This window comes from Phyllostomus discolor, chromosome 1, assembly GCF_004126475.2.
Source record: "Phyllostomus discolor isolate MPI-MPIP mPhyDis1 chromosome 1, mPhyDis1.pri.v3, whole genome shotgun sequence".
NCBI classification, from domain to species: Eukaryota; Metazoa; Chordata; class Mammalia; order Chiroptera; family Phyllostomidae; genus Phyllostomus; species Phyllostomus discolor.
In genome coordinates, this window is record NC_040903.2 from 42,767,269 (window position 1) to 42,792,520 (window position 25,252).

At 36.7% G+C, this 25,252-nt stretch overlaps 1 protein-coding gene across 1 annotated transcript; it reads right to left on the reverse strand.

Annotated features, from left to right (window-relative positions):
- Positions 1-24,159, reverse strand: LOC114491765 (sulfotransferase family cytosolic 1B member 1-like). The gene is made up of 8 exons (XM_028506043.2): positions 24,105-24,159; positions 21,829-22,030; positions 21,426-21,551; positions 18,041-18,138; positions 15,949-16,075; positions 7,723-7,817; positions 4,276-4,456; positions 1-1,059 (listed from the first exon to the last, which is right to left on the reverse strand). The coding sequence occupies exons 2-8, from the start codon at positions 21,974-21,976 to the stop codon at positions 947-949; spliced, it is 888 nt and encodes a 295-aa protein (XP_028361844.1). The 5' UTR covers positions 21,977-22,030; positions 24,105-24,159; the 3' UTR covers positions 1-946.
- Between the last annotated feature and the right edge of the window lie 1,093 nt (positions 24,160-25,252).

The following is a 25,252-nucleotide window of genomic DNA, read 5'->3' on the forward strand; positions in this document are numbered from 1 at the left end:
CTGGGAAAGACGAGTTACAAGTTTGAGGAGCTATTTTATGTGCAGAGGCCTACAGCATAGGTTCACCTTGGGAAGAAAAATGTAACCCAAGTTAATGTAGCCATCTCAGTTGTGACTCAGGGGGTCTGTCGTGCATCAGGACTTGTCTCCAGAACAAGTAAGGGCCCAGGGAGCTGGAAGCAAGAAGAAATCAACTGACATCCCCAGATGGAGACCAATGCACAACACTAAGCAATTCTCAGCAGTTCGAAACACCCTGGTTGGATGTGGGAGGTACTGTCCCCAGGAAACAGGTTCCAGTCCTCAGTCAGGCTCTCAGGGTAGAGCTCCTGTTGCCAGAGAAGAGGAGTACAAAGGAGACTCATGTAGGCCTTTCACCTTTGGAAATTCAGAAATTAGAAATTTGGATATTCAGACTAGGGATAAAAACAATTCCAAAGTCTGAACCACATTATTTAAGACATGAACCATGTTATCACAATAGAGTTTGCAAGAACATGAATTATAGCTCAGGGAACACCTTGAAACCCAGAGACAGCAGTGGAACAGAGTGTCCAGAATCAAATATGCAGCAAAGGGAAATTGGGGCAGAGCTAGGAAATACAGTGTCATTGTGTAAATTTCTTGGGTCATGGTAACAGGGAGAAAAACTTAATTTTCAGCCAAAGTATATGGAAATTGGGTAGGGTAAATACTTTCTCGGAAATACTAGTCTACAAAAAGGCACAGACAGTTTACAAAAAGGTAATGATTGGCCTTAACTTTACAGAATGTGGAAATTCAGAGTCAGGAGCAAAATTGGGAACTGATCAATCACACTGAAAGATCAAAGTTTTAAAAGTATGTCTGCTTCTTTAAAACCCATTTGATTGCCCAAGTCAGGTCATAACTGCCCCTGTGCCAACAAATTGCAGGCTGGTTCTTTCAGAATCGCAGCTGAGGTTCTCTAGAAGTCCGTGTGGAACTGCAGTGTACTTCCAGACATTTCCTTCCCATAGATGGCATCGAATTTCTTATTTTGGGCCACTGTGAAGTGATTCTTCCAGTCACCTGCAACTCCTGAAAACAAGAAGTACAAAAACATATGAAGGAATAACATATTTCCATTATGTGGGAAAGCTAGCATAGAGCAAAAGAAAAGGTTGCAAAAGTTAAAGAAAGCCTTCCCTTTGTATTTGAATATTTTAAAATGTCATTTCTGTTTTACTGGTAATTTCTCCTATCTAAAAAGTGTCTTATAACTGTAGAGTCTGACACTTAGAGCCATATTCTGAAAGGGGTTAATTTCCTTGTCTAAGTTTATGGACTGTACAATTCATAGTTAGTTTCCTGAAATAGATTCTTTAGTGTTTCTCATTGTCCTGGGTCATAGGGTTACAACTATACACTGGTCAGGACATATTTTATATCATGAGTTACTTTGCAAACTGTACAAAGGAGGGTTCATCTGCACAAGCAATCCATAAAACAGAAAGCCGGTAAGTACCAGTTCCCAGAATGCATAAATGAGGATGGTACAATACTTGTAGGATACTTGTGATTTCTGAATTCACCAGACTTATATTTTGTTTGCATTTTGGATGAGAAGAATAACATCAAACATAACATTCATGAATGATCTTTACAAAAGTAAACTTGGTGATATGAACTTATTTAATATCTCAAGCTTGAATGCTTCTAAATATTTATTTAAAAAATAAATAAATTCTAATAGACTGTCAATACACTTGGAGGAAAACACATACTTGGTAATATTATGAAGTAATTAATATTACATATATCCTACTCAGGTGCAGTGCATATTAACTTGTAATGTCTTGTTGAGAACTTCAAGTCCTTTTAATGAAAAACATCCCCTTAGGCTGTTTCCCTGGTTATTATAATTCGTTCTATGTTTACCAGATGACGAGAGTTCTTAAAAATGTATGTGAGGGTAGTGTAAATATATTCAGGATAGTACAACTGCAAAGGTGTTAAAAACAGTTAGCACAGACTTAAATAATAAAGAGCCATATATAAAGCATCCCAAAATCGTCTATTTAGAGTATAAATTACAGAACACATGCAAACACATTTGCTTCATAAGAATAAGGAAAGTGTACATTTTCTGATACAGAAAATGATGGCAAAGCTCAGGTATTTCTGTTTTCTTGCAATTTGGGGCATGGGTATAAATACTGGACATCATCTATCCTGTCCCTACCACCTTTACTATTGTATAACTAAATTATAACATTGATCTATGCAACATAGCATCATTCAAGACTTGAGTGTGCCTGGCCCTTTGGCCACTTCACTTTGAGTCCTTCTCAGCATCCATTTGCATGCATGCCTCCTGCATTGCATTAGGAGCCTCCTGAGGCAGACCATGTGTCATTCAACCTTGCAACAGTCTAGAGAATATGTGCTACATATAGGTGTTGATGAAGTTTCCTCTGTGTAAATAATGAATGAATGTATATGCCTTAAATATTTATTGAATGCATAAATGAGTAAATGGATAGAGGAATCTTGAACAGTTTAATAAGACTTGCTACTTTTTTGTATTATTTATAATCAGCAAAATATACCAAATATGTGCATAGCATTTAGCATAAACTTCCCCCAAAACTTGTGCCATAGATGTTAGTACTTTATATTTTCAGTGATATAGCCAGGGTTTTGGCAGATTGATTAATGCATTCAAAGTCATAAGTTCAGGGACTGGCATAATCTGGATGAATTCCAGATCAATTTGACTACAAAGGAGGTGTTCTTTACCACTTCTGGAGGGCATGCTCTCATTAAACCAGCATGCACTTTTTAGGTTGAAATTAGAAGAACTCTGTATTTCAGATACCAAGCTTATCTCCTTTACGTTTATACCCCAGTGAGGGTCATGTGATAGTATCAGTGTTCATATGAGAAGGATACAACTCTCCTAGAAGTTCCAGTTGACAATCCAGCAGGATAAACATTTGCTTTCTTTTATAAAGATTGTTTTTCTGGCTCTTCCACCAGAAAATGTGTGCATATTATTAGTCTTCTTTGCTGTAGTGCACCGCTCACAATGAAAAACTTGCTTTGCCCTCTTATACTAGAGTTTACTTTTTGAAAGTTAAATGTAGAGATTTAAAAAATAAAAAACAATTTTAAAACACTAGAACTATTTTCTATTTTAGTGAGTAGTGGAGAACAATGTTTTATAAAATAACCATATAACTCTTTCAGAATTAAGGGTTTTCTTTCACACATTCCTGTACATAATATATTCTTAGGGTTGTGTTTACTTCCCAGTGCAGCCACTGAAATTCTACCCCTTTCTCATCAACTCCATAAAGAATAGTGAAGCCAAAGGGTGGCGTTATTAGGTGGATAACATCTCAAATTTAAGTTAATAATGTGTTAGATGCATTCTTTTTACCATTAATAAAACACTTTATTACAAATCATACACAACCAGCCACAATGGAAGTAATGCTGTATTTCAACAATGAATGTCACCTTCCTCTGTGTCATCTTGCCAACTTAAGTTTAGATTCCATGTTTCCTGTAATTCAGACTGTACTTTTAGGTAACAAAAATTTCCATACAGTAAAAAACAAAGGTTCTTTATCCTGATGAATCCTTTTTAGCAAAGTGATCACTGTTTTCTAAATGATATAGGGTCTTTAAAGAATATGCCACTTTTTCCTGACTGGTCCAGCTCAGTGGGTTTGGTGTCATCCTGCAAACCAAGAAGGAGGCAGGTTCAATTCCCAATCTGGGCACATGACTGGGTTGCAGGTGTGTGAGAGGCAACTGGTAAATATTTCTCTCACACATAAATGTTTCTTTCCCTCTCTTTCTCCCTTCTTTCTTCTTTCTGTACAAATAAAAAAATCTTCAAAAAGTAATACAGTACTGTGCTGACACTAATTTATCATAAAGAAAAACATGCTTATATCAATTTAGACAAAGTTTCAGGATTTTCATACAACAAATTTGTAATGACTCATATCAGAATTGACAAGACCACTCCCTTTTAGCAGAGTAGCAAATAAGAGGAGAAATATCTATCAAATATTCAAGGTATCTTAACAATAGGTTTACATGCATTATTTCCTTTAATAATTTCTCGTCTGATTTGGCAGTTTTTGTTTTTGTGGTTACTATTTTTAGTGTTGCTATTTTATAGATGAGGGAATTGATACTCAAAGTATCTAAGTACTTTGGCAGAGATCAGGAAGTGAATCCTCATTTTAGAGTAATGTATAAGACAGTAAAAGGGGAAATTAAACTCAGAAAGATATTCACCTTTGCGCATAAAAGGGGATTTGCTGTGATCCATCACTGTATTTGGAATATGTGTATAATTCACCAGAGGGTTATCCTTCATCATTCCAAATGAGGTGTGATAGACGATCTTATCCAGGATCTCATCATTTAAGTTTTTCTCTAGAAATGTAGCAATCTTCTTGATTTCTTGCTTTGGATTCTATTAGTGGGTAAAGAGACATCCAGGAAAATGACAAAGATAATGTAAAAGAATATGATATTTTAAATCTGTTTTCTTAAGTGTTTATCTGAATATCGAATCCATATTTGGTAGGGTCTCTGAATTTTTAAAAATATTTATAAAAATGAAAACATAATTTCTGTTTAAGAAAAATAGAGTAAAAATGTTTTATTTGTTACACGTCTTATGTTTTTAGTTTATACTTAAGATACAATAAGAACAAACTTTGGGCTAAATATTAACAATACTTAGAGAAAAAAGCTTAAGTGCTTTTTAAACTCATTTGTAATCAAATTTGAACTGTGCATGACTTAGCGAACTAATTTGTTTTATTCTTTCCACTTCTTTTTACCATTTTTAACCAAAAATTTTTGCCTGTTTTTAGTAAAAATATTTAAAAGCAAAAATGATAAATTCATGGACAACTTCAAGTATATTTCCTTAAAGTATAAATACTGATTAAAACTTGCTTAGACACTAGCTATTGAAAATAAATTCTAATAAATGTGCAAAGATATTGAGACCTAAATTATTTATTAACCATTGAGGATAAAAGAACCAAATTTGAGAGATGGATCATTTTCCAGATTTTAATGACATAAACAATATTTGTTAGTTTTTAGGAAGCCAAACTAAAATCTTCATGAATACAATAGAAAGATTTTGGAAAGGTGATATCTAAGCTGATTTAAAAAGGGTGAGTCAGAAATTACCAAGATTTGTGGTCTTTTGTGGTACTGAACAGTGAATATCCAATAATGAAAATAGTTAAAACTCTTAGAGGTGTTAGTGTCTCATAATGTGTTCCAGGGAGAAAAAAGCAAAATGGTTAGAGTTAGATCTGATGTGTTCATAGGAGTGAGAGAGGTATAAGACTAGAAAGGTAAACTGGGTTCATATTAAGAACATCTTTGGATGTCCTGTGGGAGGATTTGTATCTGTAGTAACAAAGTGAAGCAACAGGTTTGAATAATGAGTCTTATTAACTCTGTGCATTTGTGTGTGTGCATGTATACACATGTGTATGTTTTTTCAGGGAGTTCCCTGGAAGGGAAGTTATGGTACTGTTTTATGTGTGAGGCCTCAATGAGAGAAGAATGGGATGTCTAATTAAGGGGTGGAGATACTTAGAATGAGTGCAATGTCAGAAATCATAACAGTGGTGAAAAAGCCAAAAGAGAAGCTAGTAACACTAGGGAAACACACAGATGGATGAGCAAATAGCAATTTCTGTTAGTGATTCAAAGTGTTTGGAGAATAATCTGGCCACAGCCAAAGTATGACTGATGATGTCGGTTTATAAACTGACAGTAACAGTTCAAGTTCAGAGTGTTGGCTCTTATTGAGTCTTCCTCTGCTGCATTGCTCTTTCGTGTCATTGACTCAGAATTTATGTAGACACTTGTAAACCTGATGTAAATTATTGGACTTCTCTCTGAATTTTATTCTTGAAATATAATTATATTTTTGCTCTATCATCATTCTATTAAACCTCTTTATATAACATTGTCTAAGAATGTCTTTATTGGAGTAGAAAAACATCGGCTTCTAATTACAACCCATATAGAAGATTTGAGTGGGGTTCAAAGTATATGGATATGCTTATAAAGCTAATTAGGACAGGCTGTAAATTAATATAAATGAGTTGATTTGAATAAGGCAGTTTAGCTACAGAAGGAGGGAAGGTTAACATCATGTGAGAGACACCATGTGAGTCAGAGTTTCCAGCCCAGGAAATGTATTTCTCCATTTGGTGGAGAAAAGGGACTATATTAAGAAGCTAAAATTGCTCTTTCCATAGGCTAATAAGTACTACTCCTGTGTCCAGGAAGAAAAAGAGATACTTGGTACAGAAGAACAATTGTCTATCTTGTAAAGAACCCATAATTTAATCTGATTGATAAAAACTACTTTAGTCATGCAGCTATGTATGCCAGCAAATTTACATTAATTTCTTCAAGCGCTGGTAAGATTTAGACCATAGGTTCTCAAAGGGATGCAAACAAATGTGATAGAGGGTGGGAGCCTGTGCAGAGCAGAAAGACAGACAACTCTAAAAAGAGGTGAGAAACAATCTGCAGGTATCTCAGAAATACTTGGGACAAGGGGTATTTTACCTGGGACATAATTTCTGGTATGCAAAGTAGAACCATCACTACATTTTTTGTTATTACTGCTTACTCATTTATTTATTCATTCATTCATTCAAGGGATCAGTTATTCATATAACAAATGGCTATTGAGTCTTTATTGATGGGGTAGGTGCTGTATTAGGTACTGCAGATGCAGTCACAAGAATGGTTCATATGGTACCTTCCATCATGAATCCGAAAGTCTGAAGAAAATCCTCATTTGTATGCTCAGGCTTTTAGAACTAGAGAAACTTGGATTAAACATATTTGCCATGTGTGCATGCATGTTTGCCTAATTTGAGTAAAATAGCTCCAGAATGGGCCTGGAACTTTGCAGCAGCATTTGAAGTAATACTAGTACATACAGGAGGGTAGATGATTGCTTATGAGTTCCTGTCTAAGAGGAAGTAGTAAGAAAATAAAGAAGGGGGGCACATTTGAAAGATATAGTAGATAGGGCATGGGAGCCAATGGGATGTTCAAGATACAGTTGAACTATATCCACTATATGGAAGACAATGAGGACAACTTGCTTTCAAGCTTTGAAAAGTGAATGGACATACAACATCATTAACTAAAAGAGAGAATAAACCAAGAAGAGGATGACATGTTGGAAAGAAGCAAGATGAGATCAGTTTTGAACATGTTAAATTTAAGAGTCATTGTAATAAAAGCACAGGTTTGAATTCAGGGTAGAAGTAAAAAAAAGGGGGGTTTTGAAGGGCCATTAGCATATAAATAGTTTTGGCGACAGTGGGCATAGACTGAGCACCAAAATACACCAAGCAGCTGAAAAAGAAAAATGGCTAAGTGATACAGAGAGATCCACTGGAAAACCACCAGTGTGATAACCTGTTAAGTGAAGAAGAAAATTGGAGAAAGAAAAGCTGCTGAAAGTAAACACAATGGTTAAAAAATAATATGAGGAATAAAATGTCATAGTTTTCACAATTAGAAAGTTATTAATGATCTTAACAAGATTTGGGTGAGCAGTCATGAACAGGAAAAGCAATCATATCATTTTGGACTCCACAGGTTGACTTGAAAATGTATTAATCCTTTTACCCCAGGATATAGTGGGAAGTTATCTATTATGAATTTCTACCATTTTACCTCTTTCATATCTTCATAGTATAGGAAAAGTATTGGGTGTTCTTCTTTTTTCTTCCACCAGCTCTTAACGTGATTAAACCAGGAGCCATAGGCCACTAAAAGCAGAGAAACAGTCTCTGTCCATAAGTATTCATAAAATTAAAGATTTGTTTCTGAACAGTAAGTTAGATTGTACAAACATATTGTGGAATTTAATAGCTATGGGAACTGGAAATATAAAGCCAATTTAAATATATATATAATCAGATTGTGTAGATGGCGGTGAAATGCATGGGAGCGGAGTCCACTTCCCTCTGCACATGGGTGAAACACCTAACCTATCTACTAATGAACAGAGCAAACAGCCAACAGTACCCCAGCATATATGAAGATAGGAGACCAAAAATTGTAGAGGACATTGAAAAGCCATATGGTAAGGAGAGTGTATGTGGAAAATAAGGTGCCTGGAACAAACATGGGGACCAGGGCAGCTACAGCCCCAGGCCCGGCGTCCCCAAGATCTGCCACAGGGTTCTTGGGAGAGAGCCAGGTCAATGGCTCCCTCCCCTGCCAAATAAGATTTGAGCAGCACTGGGGGAGACCTGGTTGCTTGAAGTCTTGGGGAGGGGGATAGGATGAAGTGGAAAACACGCAGGGGCTGTGAGCACCCATGGAGACTATGTGCTGGGGACAGTTGAGAGTTGGGTTGTGACAGGCCCTGATCCAGATAGTCCCTGGTCTAGATGGAGAACTGGGCTGAGTGAGAGTCCAGGCCCTAGCATGGAGTGGCAGGCTTGAACAGGATGAATTTCTCAGGAAAGAAAAAGTGAAAAAAGAGGCACCTGGTGGCTGTTCGGGGAATTCTCCTGCAGCAGCCAACCCGGCCTCTTCCTCACCCAGCCATGCTTCTGAGGTGGCACAGAAGGCCCTGAGCATGCTCCCATAGCCCTAGGAAGAGTGCAGGCCAATGCTGAGGAACCACAGGCAGCTCAGTCAAGTGTGCATGCCCACAGCTCTGGGGAGAGAAGAGTGCATACCATGGAAGGCCCAGTGCTCACACCTGAAGAACTGGGAAGAGTGTGCACTGCAGAAGGCCCCCCAAGCCCACCCCCAAGACTCCAGGCAGAGTGCACTCCTGAACCTGTGGAAATGGAGGCTGCTGGGGAACTGGGCTGGAGGCTGATGGAATACAGATCAGGAAGCAAGAAAAGCAAAATCAATCCCCACTCAGACTGCTGCAGCCAGGAAGACCAGCAAAACTGGCTTGCACAGTTTGAAGCCAGCAGGAGGCTTTGTTTTTTTTTAAGTAATCCTTTATTTTGTTTTTATTATTATATTTTAACTTTTAACTCTTCTTTCTCGTTTTATTCCTTCTTCCTTTCTTTCCCTTTTTATCTCTTCTTCCTTCTTTCTTCTTCTTTTTTTTTTTTTTCAATTCCCACAAGTGAGACAAAAAAACCTGGAACTGTGAAAAGACCGGAGCAGGACCCAAAGCGTACTCCAGCAGCTGAGACAGTGAGACAAATTTCACTTTGCTGCTCTGGAGAACTTGCAAGTTACTGCATATTTCTACTATTATTTTTTTATTATTCTTAAATCTTTTATTTTATTAGTATTTTTGAATTTTTCTTCTTTCTGTTTAGTCAATTTAGTCCTTCTTTGCTTGGCCGGTTAAATTGTATTGTTTGACTGGTTTCCCTTGCTCTCTCTTTCATAATGTGTTGTTAATTTACTGTCTTTTACTTCACTTGTGTTCCATTAGTACACTACTCTAGGTCCTAGGCTTCCTATTCTGGCTATCCAGAGCACATAGATCCTGTCATAAGATTGTTGCTCTATTATTATTGTAAATAAAAGCTGTTCCATACAATTGTAAATACTACACAGCTCCCCTCCCAGGTCTTAGCCCACTTGAATATTTCCTGAACTCTATTACTGTTGTGGTTAACTCTATTCTCTCACACACTACACCTCTTTTCTATCCTTTATTCTCACTTTACCTCATAATCTGGCTTCCCACAAGCTCACTGCTTTCTAGATCCAAGTCACAATCCCCACCCCCCATAACAAGAGTCTTATCTACTTTCCACCCTTTCTTAATAGTGGCTAGTTGGGTGAAATATCATGGTTAACACTATTGATATCCAAAGTATCTCCTATCTTTTTTCTACAGACTGGTACCATCAATATCATAGAATACACTCTTTCTGTCTTAAACCATTTTGCCTCCCCCCTCCAACTGATCACAAAAAAGAGTAGGTGGAAGCTATGAACACCAGGATGCTTGCTGGAAGAGGAAACACACCAACAAAGGAACCACCAACAGATAACAACAGAAAAAGGTGAAGGAGGGAGTGGAAGCCACACTAACTCAACCCAGGGCTTATCTGGAAATACAATTAAATAATGGAAAAATTACCCAGAAAAAACAACTGACCAAGAGAAAAGAGAATCCTCAAAATCTTGTACACATGGAAGAACTAGCTTCAACACAACCTGCCCACACCTGTACAACAGAATACAAGAGGTGGTGGACAGAGTGACCCTTAGTTAGCTAGAGGGAAGGACCAACCAAAGAAAGACCCAATAGTAATCAAAACCCAAAGACAAACACTGAGCCAACATAAATGACAGCCCAAGTCCAGTGACTTCGAGAGATCAAGGAGACTATACCACTGAATCTCACAGGTATTCTACCACAGAAGTTCACACCATAACCCAGAGAGTCAGAACATATCAATTTAAGAAGCAGAGGCAAACAAGAAGAGTCTCACAAAAAATGGGAAGACAAAGAAACAATCCCCAAATGAAAGGAAAGGAGGAAGCCTCAGAAAGAATGCTAAATGAAATAGAGGCAACTCAACTATCAGATATTGAGTTCAAAGCAATGTTTATCAGAAAGCTCAACGAGCTCACAGAGAATTACTAGAAACTATAAGGAAGCTACAATGAACTCACTGCAAACTATATCAACATGAAAAAAGAAATAAAACTATCAAGGGCCAAGATGAAATCAAGAATACAATTTCTGAATGAAGAACACAGTAGCAGGAATCAAAAGCAGGCTTGATGAAGCAGAGGATCAGATCAGCAAGCTGAAAGACAAGGTAGAGAAAAAACACCCAGAATGAGCAAGACAAGGAAAAGAGGCTCAGGAAGAATGAAGAGAGGTTAAGGGAAATGCAGGACAACATGAAATGTAATAATATCTGTATAATAGGGATACCAGAAGGAGAAGAAGAAGAGCAGGGGATAGAAAACCTGTTTGAAAAAATAATGATGGAAAAATTCCTTAATTTGATGAGAGACAAAGTCACACAAATCCAGGAAACTCAGAGAGTCCCCATCAAGAAGAACCCAAAGAGGCTCATTTCAGGACACATCATAATTAAAATAGCAAAATTCCAAGATAAAGAGAGAATCTTAAAGGCAGCAAGGGAAAAACAGGAAGTAACATACAAGGGAGCCCCAATAAGGTTAGCAGCTCACTTCTCAATGGAAATGCTCCAAGCTAGAAGGGAATGGCAAGCAAATATTCCAAGTAACAAGAACCAGAGGGCTGCAACCAAGACTACTTTATCCACCAAGGCTCTCAATTAAAATAGAAGGCCAAATAAGGAGCTTTGTGGACAAAAGAAGCCTCAAAGAATATACCTCCTCCAAATCAGCTCCTCAAAAGATGCTAAAGGGGTTGTTTAAGGACAAGAAGAAAAACACTGAAAGAGAGAGGAACACAGATACAAAAAATGGCAATGAATGAGTACCTATCAACAATAACCTTAAACATAAATGGATTAAATGTCCCAATCAAGAGACAGAATAGCAGAATGGATAAGGAAACATGACCAACACATATGCTTCCTACAGGAGACACTCCTCAGAACAAACAACCTTCACAGACTGAAAATGAAGGGCTGGAAACAAATATTCCAAGCAAATGGACAGGAAAAAAAAAAAGCTTGGGTAGCAATACTCATATCAGATAAAACAGACTTCAAAAAAAAAGTCATAAAAAAGAGAGCCAGAAGGTGACCTCATAATACTAAAAAGAAGAATCCATGGAGCACCCAAGTACATAAAGAAAATCTTGGAGAATTTTAAAAAAGATATTGACAGCAACATAATAATAGTAGGAAATTTTAACACCCCACTGTCAAAAATGGACAGATCTTCCAAACAAAATATCAATAAAGATATTGTGGCATTGAACAATGCCCTAGATGAAATGTACTTAACTGATATACATAGAGCCCTTATATCCCAAAGAAGCAAAGTACACATTCTTTTCAAATACACATGGAATATTTTCAAAGATAGACCACATGATAGGACACAAAACAAGCTTCAACAAATTCAAGAAAATTGAAATCATACCAAGCATTTTCTCTGACCACAAGACTGAAACTAGAAACCAACCCCAAGAGAAAAAACCCCAAACACTCAAAATCATGGAGATTGAATAGCATGCTATTAAACAATGAATGGGTCAAGAATGAGATTAGGGAAAAAAATCAAAAAGTTTCTGGAAACAAATGAAAATGAGCTCACAGCAATCCAAAACTTATGGGAAACTGTGAAGGCAGTCCTGAGAGGGAAGTTCAGAGCAATACAGGCCTACCTAAAAAAGATAGAAACATTTCACATAAACAACCTAACTTACACCTACAAGAACTCAAAGAACAACAACAAAGACAGCCCAGAGCAGGCAGAAGGAAGGAAATAGCCAAGACCAGAGCAGAATTAAAGGACATAGAGACTAAAAGAACAATTCTAAGGATCAATGAATCCAGGAGCTGATTCTTTGAAAAGATAAACAAAATCGACAAGCCTTTAAGCAGGATCATCAAGAAAAAAAGAGAAAGGATCCAAATAAACACAATCAGAAATGAAAGAGGAGAGATTACAACTGACACCACAGAAATACAAAGGATCATAAGAAATTACTATGAAGAACTATATGCCAAGAAATTTGAAAACTTAGATGAAATGGACAAATTTCTAGAAAAAAATAATCTTCAAAAACTCAATAAAGAATAAGCAGAAACCCTGAACAGACCAATAACAGCTGATGAAATTGAAACAGTAATTAAAAAGCTTCCGACACAGAAAAACCCTGGACCAGACAGTTTCACAGGAGAATTTTACAAAGCATTTAAGGGAGACCTAACTCCCATCATCCACAGATTATTTCAAAAAATTAAAGAAGATGGAAAACTCCCAAACTCCTTTTATGAAGCTAACATCATCCTAATCCCAAAACCAGATAAAAACATAACAAAGAGAGAAAACTTCAGGCCAATATCACTGATGAATATAGATGCTAAAATCCTCAACAAAATATCGGCAAACCAAATCCAGAAATATGTTAAAAAATCACACACCATGACCAAGTGGGATTCATCCCAGGGATGCAAAGATGGTACAATGTTCACAAATCAATAAACATAATATGCTACATAAACAAAATGAAAGACAAAAATCACATGATCATACCAATAGATGTGGAAAAAGCATTTGAAAGGTACAACACACATTTATGATAAAAACACTCAGCAAAGTGGGAAAGAGGGGTCATTCATCAACATAATAAAGACCACATATGAAAGACCTACAACCAACATCATTCTCAATGGACAAAAACTTATAGAGTTTTCCCACTATGATCAGGAACAAGACAAGGATGCCCACTTTCACTACTCATATTCAACATAGTTGTGGAAGTCATAGTCACAGCAAGCAGATAAGAAAAGGAAATAAAAGGCATCCACATCAGAAAGGAAGAAATAAAACTGTCACTGTTTGCAGATGACTTGATAGTGTATATAGAAAATCCTATAGACTCCACTAAAAAAATCCTCAACCTAATAAATGAATTTATCAAAATAGCTGGATACAAAGTCAATACTCAGAAATCAAAGGCATTTTTGTACACCAGCAATGAAACATCAGAAACAGAAATCAGGAAAAAATCCCATTTCATATAACAACAAGAAAAATCAAGTACCTATGAGTAAACCTAACCAAAGAGGTAAAAGACCTGTGTCAGAAAACTATACAACACTGAAGAAGGAAGTTAAGGAAGACACAAATGGAAGCATGTACCATGCTCATGGATTGGAAGAACTAACATCATCAAAATGGCCATACTACCCAAAGCAATTTACACATTCAATGCAGTACCTATTAAAGCATCAATGGCATATTTCACAGATATAGAACAAACATTTCAGAAATTTATATGGAACCATAAACAACCCTGAATAGTTGCAGCAATTTAGAGAAAGAAGAAACTAGGAGGGATCACAATATCTGATATCAACTGTATTACAAGGCACTGTAATCAAAACAGCCTGGCACTGGCATAAAAACAAGCATGTAGACCAATGGAACAGAACAGAGAGCCCAGAAATAAACCCAAGGTTCTACAGTCAATTAATATTGGATAAAGGGGAAAGAAGCCTAAAATGGAGCAAAAATAGCCTCTTCAACAAATAGTGTTGGGAGTTCTAGACAACTACATGCAAAAAAATAAACTTGATCACTACCTTACACCATATACAAAAATTAATTCAAGGTGGATAAAAGACTTAAATATAAGATGTAACACCATAAAAGTCCTAGAGGAAAACATTGGGAGGAAAATCTTAGACATTCCACACCACAGCTCTTCATGGATATGTCCCCTGAAGCAAAGGACATAAGGAAAGAATAAACAAATGGGACCTCATCAAATTAAAAGCTTCTGAGTGGCTAAAGAAAATGGCATTAAAATGAAAAAAGAGCCAACCATATGGGAGAATATATTTGCCAATGACACCTTGGACAATGGCTTGATCTCCAAAATATATAAAGAACTCACATGACTCCACTCCAGGAAGACAAATGACCCAATTACAAAATGAGCAAAAGACTTGAACAGACACTTCTCCAAGGAGGACATACAGAGGATCTATAGACACGTGAAAAGATGCTCAGTATCGCTAGCCATCAGAGAGCTGCAAATGAAAACCACAATGAGATACCACCTCAGAATGGTCATAATGGCCAACATAAACAAATCAACCAAAAAGTGTTGGAAAGGATATGGAGAAAAAGGAACCCTAGTGCACTGTTGGTGGGAATGCAGACTGGTGCAGCCACTGTGGAAAACAGTGTGGAATTTCCTCAGAAAACTAAAAATGGAACTGCCTTTTGACCCGGCAATTCCACTGCTGGAATTATATCCTAAGAACCTTGAAATGCCAATCCAAAAGAACCTAAGCACCCCAATGTTCATAGTAGCACAATTTACAATAGCCAAGTTCTGGAAGCAACCTAAGTGCCCACCAGTAAATGAGCTGACCAAAAACTATGGTACATTTACACAGTGGAATTGTACCCAGCAGAGAGAAAGAAGGAGCTTATACCCTTTGCGTTAGCATGAATGGAACTGGAGAGTATTGTGCTAAATGAAATAAGCCAGGAAGTGAGGGACAAATACCATATGATCTCACCTTTAACTGGAACACAATCAACAAGAGAAAAAGTAAACAAAATATAGCCAGAGTTATTGAAATTAAAAACAATCTAACAATAGCCAGAGGGGAGGGTGGAGTGGACAGTGGGGAGAAGGGCTTTCAGGAACTACTATAAAGGACACATGGACAAAACCAAGGGGGAGGTTGGAAGCAAGGGAGGAAAGTGGATTTGAAGGGGGTGGGAGGAGAGGGGAGGGGAAAATACAGACAACTGTAATTGAACAGTAATATAATTTAAATTAAAAAAATAAAAATATATGTAATCAACCACATATGAATTTATAAGCAATCAGCTTAAAAATATATAAAGCACAAGGAAGTATTTCAATTGAAAATACATTGACCTCCAACATGGAAAGAAACCATTATTTTATAAAGTACTCATATCAACTATTTACCTATACTATAAATATACATATAACTGATTTAACTAATTGCTTAGGGAGGGTAAACAATTTCTACTGTGAGCAGAAACTGAGACTGCATTTCTAGCAACTGAAAAGAGATCAAACAATATTTTCATTAAGCCAATGTTTAATACCAGGCTTATATATTGAAAGTCATAGTAAAATATTAGAAATATTTTATTTAATTTTTAAATGGTATTTGAATGTACTTTTTTCTGATATGGCAAAAATTCATGCTTAGAAAACAAAAAGTCATACCAGTAATAGTAGTATTATTTAAAATTGAAAAAAAAGACATTAATTTCAGGCCAAGGACTACCTACCATTTCCAGCCATGAAATTCTCTACATATTTTTCCCAGGTACCAGGAAGAGGGTGCAAATTATTCATTAAGTCAAAATGGTAATATGAAACTGCAACATCCTTGGCATTTCGAGCCACATAAATCATCTGTAGGAGGAGGAGTAACAGATCAAATGGATGCTATTTTATTTACAACAATAAATACTAACATACAGGAAACAAAGCAACATATTTGAAATCTACAAAATTAAAAACAGGAACATTAGAGAAAATTAAACAAACAAAAATTTGACTCTTTTAAAAAAATCAGTGAAGTTGACAAACAGGAAGATTGACAGCATAAAAGAGAGAAGGCACAAATAAGAATACAAAAAGATGTCTCATATCATATGCCATCAGGAAAATGCAAATTAAAACATCGAGACACCACTTCACAATAATTATTAGAATGACCACAAAGTCCAGGACACTGACAACATCCGACCCTGCTGTGGATGTAGAGCATTAGAAACTCATTCATGGCTGGTGGGAATGCAAAATGGCACTGCTATTTTGGAAGACACTTGAGCAATTTTTTTTGTAAAGCTAAACATATCCATACCATATGATTTATCAATTGAACTACTTGATATTTACCCAAAGGAACTGAAAAATAAGGCCCACTCAAAAACTTGCATGTGGTTGTTTGTAGTAGCTTTGTTCAGAATTGCCAAAACTTAGAAGCAACCAAGATGTCCTTTGGTAGGTGAGTGAATAATCTGTGGTACCTCCAGACAATAGAATATTATTCAGCACTGAAAAAAGTGAGCTAACAAGCCATGAAAAAATATAAGAATCTTCAATGCATAATAGTAAGTGAAACGCTGTAATGGCTACATACTGTGTGATTCCAAGTATACAATATTCTGGAAAGGGCAAAACTATGTTGATAGATCAGGGGTTTTCAAAGTTAGGGTGGGAGGGATGAATAGGTGGAGCACAGAGGGTTGTTTTGTAAAGATTTTGTTTATTCATTTTTAGACAGAAGGGAAGAGGAGAGAAAGACAGGGAGAGAAATATCAGTGTGTGGTTGCCTCTCGACTTCCCTGTACTGGGGACCTGCCCTGCAACCACAGCATGTGCCCTGACTGGGAATTGAACTGCTAATCCTTTGGTCTGCAGCTTTCGCTCATTCTACTGAGCCATACCAGCCAGGGTGGAGCACAGATTTTTAAGGCCACAAAACTACACTATATGATACTAAAATGAAGGATTACACACACACACACACACACACACACACACATATATATACATGTTTGTCCAAACCCATAGAATACAGGTGTCAAACTCATTTTCACTGGAGGTCACATGAGCTTCGAGGTTGCCTTCAAAGGGCCAAATGTAATTTTAGGACTGTATAAAGGACTGTAACTAGGGTCAAGGAGCTGTACATTTGGCCCTTTGAAGGCAACCACCAGACTGATATGGACCCTGGTGAAACTGAGATCAACACCCTTGCCATAGAATGTACATCAAGAATGAGCCCTAATGTAAATTATGGACTTTGGGTGATAACAAGGTGTCAATGTAGGTTCATCAAGTGTAACAAATGTGAACTCTGGTGGAAAATGCTGATAATGGAGAATCTAAGTGTGTGTGGGAGCAAGAGATGTATGCACAATCACTTTGACTTCCATTCAGTTTTGTTGTGAATCTAAAACCGGCCTATAAAGAAATGACAATGCTGTAGAAAAAACTAAAATTGGTTGAAAGAAAGAATAAGAAGGGACTATATGACAACTTTTCATTACCAAATTCAACCACATAGAATTCCTCACACATCACAAACTAGTAAAACAGCTAAAATGAAATGGATAATCTGAATACCAATATCCATATGTTGAGTTTTCAGGGAAGACCAGAACATCTAGGGACAGCTGGCAAGTAACAGTAGCAATAGTGTGCTGAGATGAGAATTCTGTTGCTGCATAATTTTGAAAAACATCAGGATGTAAGTTTAGAGTAAAACAATCGAAACACTTTCATTGAAATATGTGAACAATTATTTCTATGTGAGTGAGTGAAAGAGAATAGGGTCATTAAAAAAATGGCTGCTGGTCTGGAGTGTACCTTGCAGTTGTTCTCCCAGAAAGACTTAGGAAGGAGATCAATTGGTAGATGTGTCTTCACAAGACGAGGTGATGGAGTCTTCTTTAATTGTTCAATACCTGGAAAATTTAGTTTGTTATATAGAGGTATTAGAGTCTTCAACAGGCTTGCATTTCCTGATTTTCTCAACCAACCTTTCAAAATATTTTTCAGCAGTATACAATGCTGCTAAATTTTGAACTAGTCATAGGCATTATTTATCTGGATTCTAAGAGGAAATATTGCATGACAGTTAAGGACATAGGTTTTGAGATCAGTCCACTTAGATTCAAATTCTAACTCAATCACTTACTCACTGTGAGACATTTGACAAATATCCCAGTCCCTATGCTTCACTTTCTTCACTTCCAAAATGAGGAGTAATAATTTCCACCTTAGCACTTTGGAATTTTATCATCACTGTGCATACTATAAATAATTATAAAAATGTTTTCTCTATGTCAACAAGATAATAATATCTAGTAAGTCTCACATCACACTGTTTTGTATCAGCTATTATAGTTTTGATGATGTCATTCTGTGTAGCATCAGCTGTTGTATCTGCATTTTCATTATCTCCTGTATTTGTTACATGCATATGCAAAGCAAAAATGTTGTGTAACTTTTAGGTGTTAGTTGAACTCTCCAAAGTCATACAACTCATATGTGCTAGAAGTGGGTTTCACATTAAGTGTTTGGAGAAAAAGATATATAAACTTCCCTGAGACAGAGAACATCCCTTCATTTTCTGTGTTTAGAGTCAGGAGGATCACACTACATAAGTGACTTGGCCAGTCTGCAGCCACTTGAGGAGTAAAGGCATACTCAGAGAATTTCTGACATAGATGAGGGGGAGCTGGGCTTACCCTTTTCACTTGCTGCTCTTATAATGGACTCGAGGCCTTTATCCCAGGTCCATCTGTTAAAGATGTCATCTCTTACAGAGTCACCAAGATCTCATTGATTGGCTTCTCTTTCAGGTTTCATATCCAATGGGTCTTAAAGTCCTATGCATATTTTTCATAATATTACTTATATCCTGTCTAACCTCTAGATTACCTATTAATCCTGCATATCTTCTCATCTTTTGCATATGGCAACACACTTGCTCAAAATTTTATCTGACTCACTGACTTAAAGCAATCCTATCCTTCAATTCTTAACAAAATTGTATTGCACATGCTAAAAAGCCAGTCAGTGTCTCTTTATTAAAAGAACCTTTTAGAAGGTTCTATGCAGAACTTATTGGTGTTTCATAGTTCATTTACCTATTTGTTTATTGCCAGTTGCCACGTGTTTTCCTTGACCCCACCCCCAAACACACACACTAGAACGGACGTTCCGTTAAGGCAGGCATAGAGCCTGTTTTCTTCACCAACAAAAGCTCTGTAGAGAATAGGGCATAGCACACACTTGAATCAAGAAGAACCCCTTAATATCAATGCAGATAGGATCAGCAAATTTAGAAAATAAAGATGCAAAAAGTCCAGTTAAATCTGTATTTCAGATTAACAAGAGATACTTTTGAGTATAGGTATCCCTCATGAAATATTTGGGATATACTTTTACTAAATAAAATAGCTTCCTGAATTTAAAAATTAATTGGGCATCCTGAATTTTATGTGGAAAATTAACTATACAGCTATAAAATTCCACAAGGTATTTCATTATGCTTCTACTGACCTAGTAGTTGCAGCCTCTTTATTCAGCATATAGACATGAGAGGTCTTAACCTTTCACATTTCACTATTCCTCAATGCCATGATGTGAACTCTGATGTCTGTTTCTTTTATGAATTTTTTCCCACATTGTTGTTCCTCTTCCCTCCCTAAACTTCAATGAAAAATTTCTCAGCCCCTTCTGTCTTGTAACTGTTTTGCCATTGAGACCCTTTAAATGAACTCTTTATGACATTCACAAATATAAATATTGGGAATATGTAATGACACCACAAGTATTCACATTCAGGCTCCAGAGTAAACCTGAGAGCCAGTTTACCCTCCTTTACCTGGTGAACCTCACCAATTCACTTTCTGGCAGTGCTGCGCAGCCTCACTAACCACCTCTCACCCATGTGTCTCCCACCAATTATCTCCACTCCCCCTCCCTGATTCATTTGATACTATCTTCTTTATAGTATCTTCTTTAAAATTTCTTTATAGTTTTCTGTGGCTCGGTGTCTTAACTCAGTTTTGCACTCCTTTTGGTTGCTTCTCCCAGAATAATCCTTTAATTCCAAGCTTCAGCATTTGCTCTCTGACTTCAAGCAACCACACAGGATGAATGATATCCAGTTGGTCCTTCTCTGCCTATGTAAATGATGGGCTCCAGCAGGGGAGAGAATTTGGATTCTGCTCTTTAAATTGATAAACAACTTCACTGCCATACTTATTCCAGGTTTCCAGCAGCGTAGAAGAGACAGAACTCACTGCTTAACCTCTCTCAGAACTCACTTGCAATACAATAAACCATCTCCTTCTCTCTTAGTTCACAGTTTCTTGAAATGTACAAGCCCTGCATGACCTGTCCCTGTCTAGTCTCTAATTGCTTTGCATCTCACATTTCTAGTCATTCATTCCTGTTGTTGGTTGCTGTAGTTGTTTTTAGCCCCTGGACTATACCAGTATCTTTTCAGCACCTAGGTCTTTATGACTAATACTTCACCTTCCTGAAATAAGTTTTCTCTAACTATGTGTGTGGTATTAGGTCTCAATTCAGGAGCAGTATCTCTAATTACTCAGTTTAAAGTAAACTCTCCTGTTTTTCTCTTCCATAGAGCCCTATTCTTTGGATATATAAGATAAATAATATTAACATATTGTTACTATATTTACTCATTTAATGTCCTCAAATTACCATAAGCTCCTTGGGGTTTAGGACATGAATTTACTAATCATTTTGTATCTAGCCCATACAACACTGTATAACTCTTTAGAAGTACTTAATAAACACTTCAGAAATGAAAAATAAATTGTACTAATAAATACATTTTATTTTTTGAAAAATATTGTTTTTCTTTTCTTATGTAAATACAGCAAAGTCCTAAATTAGGAGATTATTGTTCTAATCTACCAAATTCTACACAACAAAAGACAAAAAAATAAGAAACATTTCTTTTATGTCATCAACCAATTTTTTAATTGCTTCCTTCAACAAAACTCATTCATTTTTTGTTATCATACTTGAACATGTCATGGACTAAAATTGTAGTTTCTCTACGTGCTTTGGTATTGTACTCTTTTCAGACTTTCATTTTATGTTACTAAAGGTACTCTATTTTCTTTGAGTGGAAATCATAACTGTAATAATTAATAATGCTATACAAATAATATTACAAAATTATAATTCTCAGATGCTTTAAAATTACCTGAAAATACTCCTGGAACAGTCATTTCCAACATTGGAACTTTAGCAGTTATAAAATCTCGCTTAGATTTTTCAACATCTCCATCATTTAAAACCATGTCCACAATTTCACTTACCCAAGTGGTACCTGTGTCAAAAAGCAACATTTTTTATGAACATCACCTGAATCTGAGGGGGAAAGTACCTGCTGGAAGCCTGACATTCTAATACATTCTATTAGAAATTTAATTCTGCAGTTTCCTTTCTATGCCCCAAATGCCCATTTAATACCTTTCAAATAGATGGCTATACTGACCAATAGGATTATTAATTTTATTAAGGATGATAATGCTTTCATAGAGAAGTTGATTTTTAGGGAACAAAGGCTGAAGTCAGGCCTGCATTGGTCAGGCCACAAAACTCACCTGATTTGGGGTAAGTGACTATCACAATGTCATCGGGCCTGCTGCGGAACTGTTCAACCTCTTCCCAGTTGTTTGCAAAAGCATAGACCATAGGACAGCCATGGACCATCTTCAAACTTTTTCTCAGGACGTCTTTTGGGGAGGCCATTTTTTGTACAAGACTGTACAAATTCTTATTAGAATAATTGCTGACAATCAAATCCTGGAAAAGTGAAGAGGACAAAGATCAGAAGCTGAGTAACTAAAGTAAACCTTAAAACTCAGCAATCTAACACAAAGCAAAACTGGCCTCTATCACACTGAGCACACAGAGATCTGAATACAAAGGGCATTTTTGTGGGTATGAAGCTGAGGACTGCAATTTGAGCCACTGGCTGAATGACAAGAAGAACAAAGGTCTTTGGTGGAAGATTTGGGAGGAAACGAAAGTACCTTACTTTGAATTTTAAAAATCACATTACACAGATATATTAAAAAGTATCTGGACTTAATGCAAAAAGTATCTGGACTATCACCCATAATCACTCTTTAGCTTGCCTAATTTTTCTTATACAAATGTGTTATGTTTCTTACCATTTTTTTCTGCAAATAATGTCTTTGTTTTCTCTGTCTGCTTGTAAAATTTGCTTTTATCATTGGTTTTGAGCAGTTGGGTGATGATGCGCCTTGGTGTGGCTGTTTTCATGGGTGTGTGTGTGTGTGTGTTCATGTGCACTTCAGATTTATCAAGCTTTTTAGAAATGTGGGTTTCACAGTCATTATTTCTTCAACTATTTTTTCTGTCTCTCCCTCTTCCCTCTGAAATTCCAGATGCCATGAAGTTCTCACAGCACACTGATGTTCTATTCATTTTTAAAAATCTGTTTCTCTCCTTCTGTTTCAATTGCTATGCCTTTATGTTCACTAACCTTTTCTTCTAGAATGTGTCATCTGATGTTATTCCCATCCTATGCACTTTTTCAGGCATTGTGGTTTTCATCTCCTAAGATCATTTTGGGAATGATTACACGTATATCTCCTGTCTCAACTTTTCAAACATATTGAGTACACGTACAGTGACTGTATGTGGAGTCTGCTTAAAGACACCAAACACATCAGTGGCAAAGCAGAAACAGACTTCAGTCTTCCCAGCTCCACTCACTTGGTTATACTGCAAATCTACCATGGGTGGGCTGTCCCCAGAGTCAACAAATGTTCATGATTTATCTTATTCAAATAAGAGGTTCACAGTTTATAAGAAAATCTTTCTTTGACAAAGCAAACTTCCCCCTAACAAAAAGCACAAGCTTTCCATGCTGCAAAAATGTCAGAGAAGAGTGGTGTGAGTAACAAGATGAAACTAAGGCAGCAAATCTGAATAGTCACCTCTGGGATGTGGGTGCAAACAGTTCAGAAACCTAGGAGGATTAATCCTGATATAACATTGCCTCTTTGTGACCAGTAGATGATGATGAGTTCATACTTATATGTGGTGATGGGTCCAGGCAGTAGGGCTGGAAAACATAAGATAACTAATCTCATTGAACCAGATACATTGGAAGATGGTTCAAGACTTATTTTCAAACATAAAGTTAGTTCATAAAAAATCTGGTTATCCTACCAGAAAGAAACAATTTTATGCGGTTATATATTATAGCCTATATGATCTAACAAGTCTTTTTATTTAAGTTAAGCCATGGGCTGAAAATTAAATTGTCTAAACTTTGCTTTTAAGAAAAGATTAATGAAAAAGAAAAAAAAAAAAAAACAATGCACCCCTTAGAAGCAACTGAGTCCTCTAACTTCAAAGCTGAATGGTTCTTTTAGTGAGAAAAGAATGTTTCTACCCTGTGTCTCACTCAATACAAAGTTCTGCTTTATTTGGTCCACATCAAACCCCAGGAACTGAAATAAATAAAATAAACAACATACTCAATATACCAGAAAGTGCGTGTGTGGACACACTTGTTTGTAGGGAGGGGTGGAGGGAAAATGAGAGAAGTGAAGGTTTGAAGTGGATCCCTTTCCCCTCATGAGGCTCAATGTTTCATGAGATCATCCTGGCACACTTCAGGACAGTCCAGCTGAACCCAGAAAAATAACAGTGATTGTTAAAGCCTGAGAAATGCTGCACGATGTAACAATAACTGCATTTCCTGTGGAAAAAAATAAAATATGGCAAAAGCACTCAAATTACAAGCATGTTCTAAATCAAAATCATTTAAAGAGCACAATCTTCTGTGGTTGCAAAGTAAAAATTTCAAGAAGAGAGATTTAAAATGAAAACTTTAACTCACAATTTAGTCCCTGTGTTTTGGTTTTTCTCTGTCACCAGGACTGCTGCTGTTGTAAGGAATCCTGGGAGCTGGCAGTAGTCCAGGAAGGGTAGGGCTAGGGAGTCCTGGAAGGGGAAAAATAATTTACAGGATATGATTAAAATATAGTTGTCAGTGACTTTATAGGCAGTTAAGATATGAAACATGAACTACGCACACACACACACAAAGGCAAGGCATGCTGTTTCAACAGCTGGCAGAGCCAGGAAGTGGTGAGAACGAAATGGATCAGGGTGGTAGCCATAACTCAGCCAAGTCAGAGATTGCATAGATTTGAATGTTCCCACAAGGCTTCAAAGGATCTGAAAAGAGTGCAGAGAAAGAACTAGAAGGGTCAGTGGATGAAAGACTGTTGCTTCTTTATAATGTATAAGCATGTCTCCTATTCATTTTGGCCATGGTGAAGTGTTATGTTATTTCTGTGTGTGTGTGTGTGTGTGTGTGTGTGTGTGTGTGTGTGTGCTTTCACCTGGAATAAACATGAGCTCCCAGTATTATGGAAAGAGCAAACATATGCTAGAGATGAAATAACAATTTTGGCAGGAGAAACAGAGAGGCTAGAATAATGGTTTCAGGAAGTATTTGCTTTCTTTTAGTCTAGTCATTTCTAAAACATCTTAGGGTTTTTCTTTTTTTTAAGTTTGAGTTTTTGTATTTTGAGTCAGATGTATAGAGAAGGAATGAACAAGGACGGTATGTGTGGAGGGGAAGAAATACTCTCCTGCTCTCTACTCCTCACCTCAAGCACCCTATAAGGTTTTATTATGCTCTAGTTTCTGGCATCAATCTTTTTGTTAAGGACATTTGTCTGAAACTTAGATACAACTGCAAGCACCAACCCCTTGCCTTGGCAATTATATCAGTGTAAGCTTGGGAAAGTCAAAAAGCTCAGAAAGAAACCGGCATACTCTTTTATAGGTTTCATTTTACTTACAGATTTTTAAAGAAATTTTAAAGACATATTTGTGTTTATGAAAGACCTTGCCTTTACCAACAGATTACTATTTAATTTTTTGCCAGCAAGTGTTTATTTTCTAGTTTGTGTGGAGGGTAAATATATGTGTGAGAGAGAACAAAAAGAAAGATGTTAATGGGTGTCAGATTTAGTT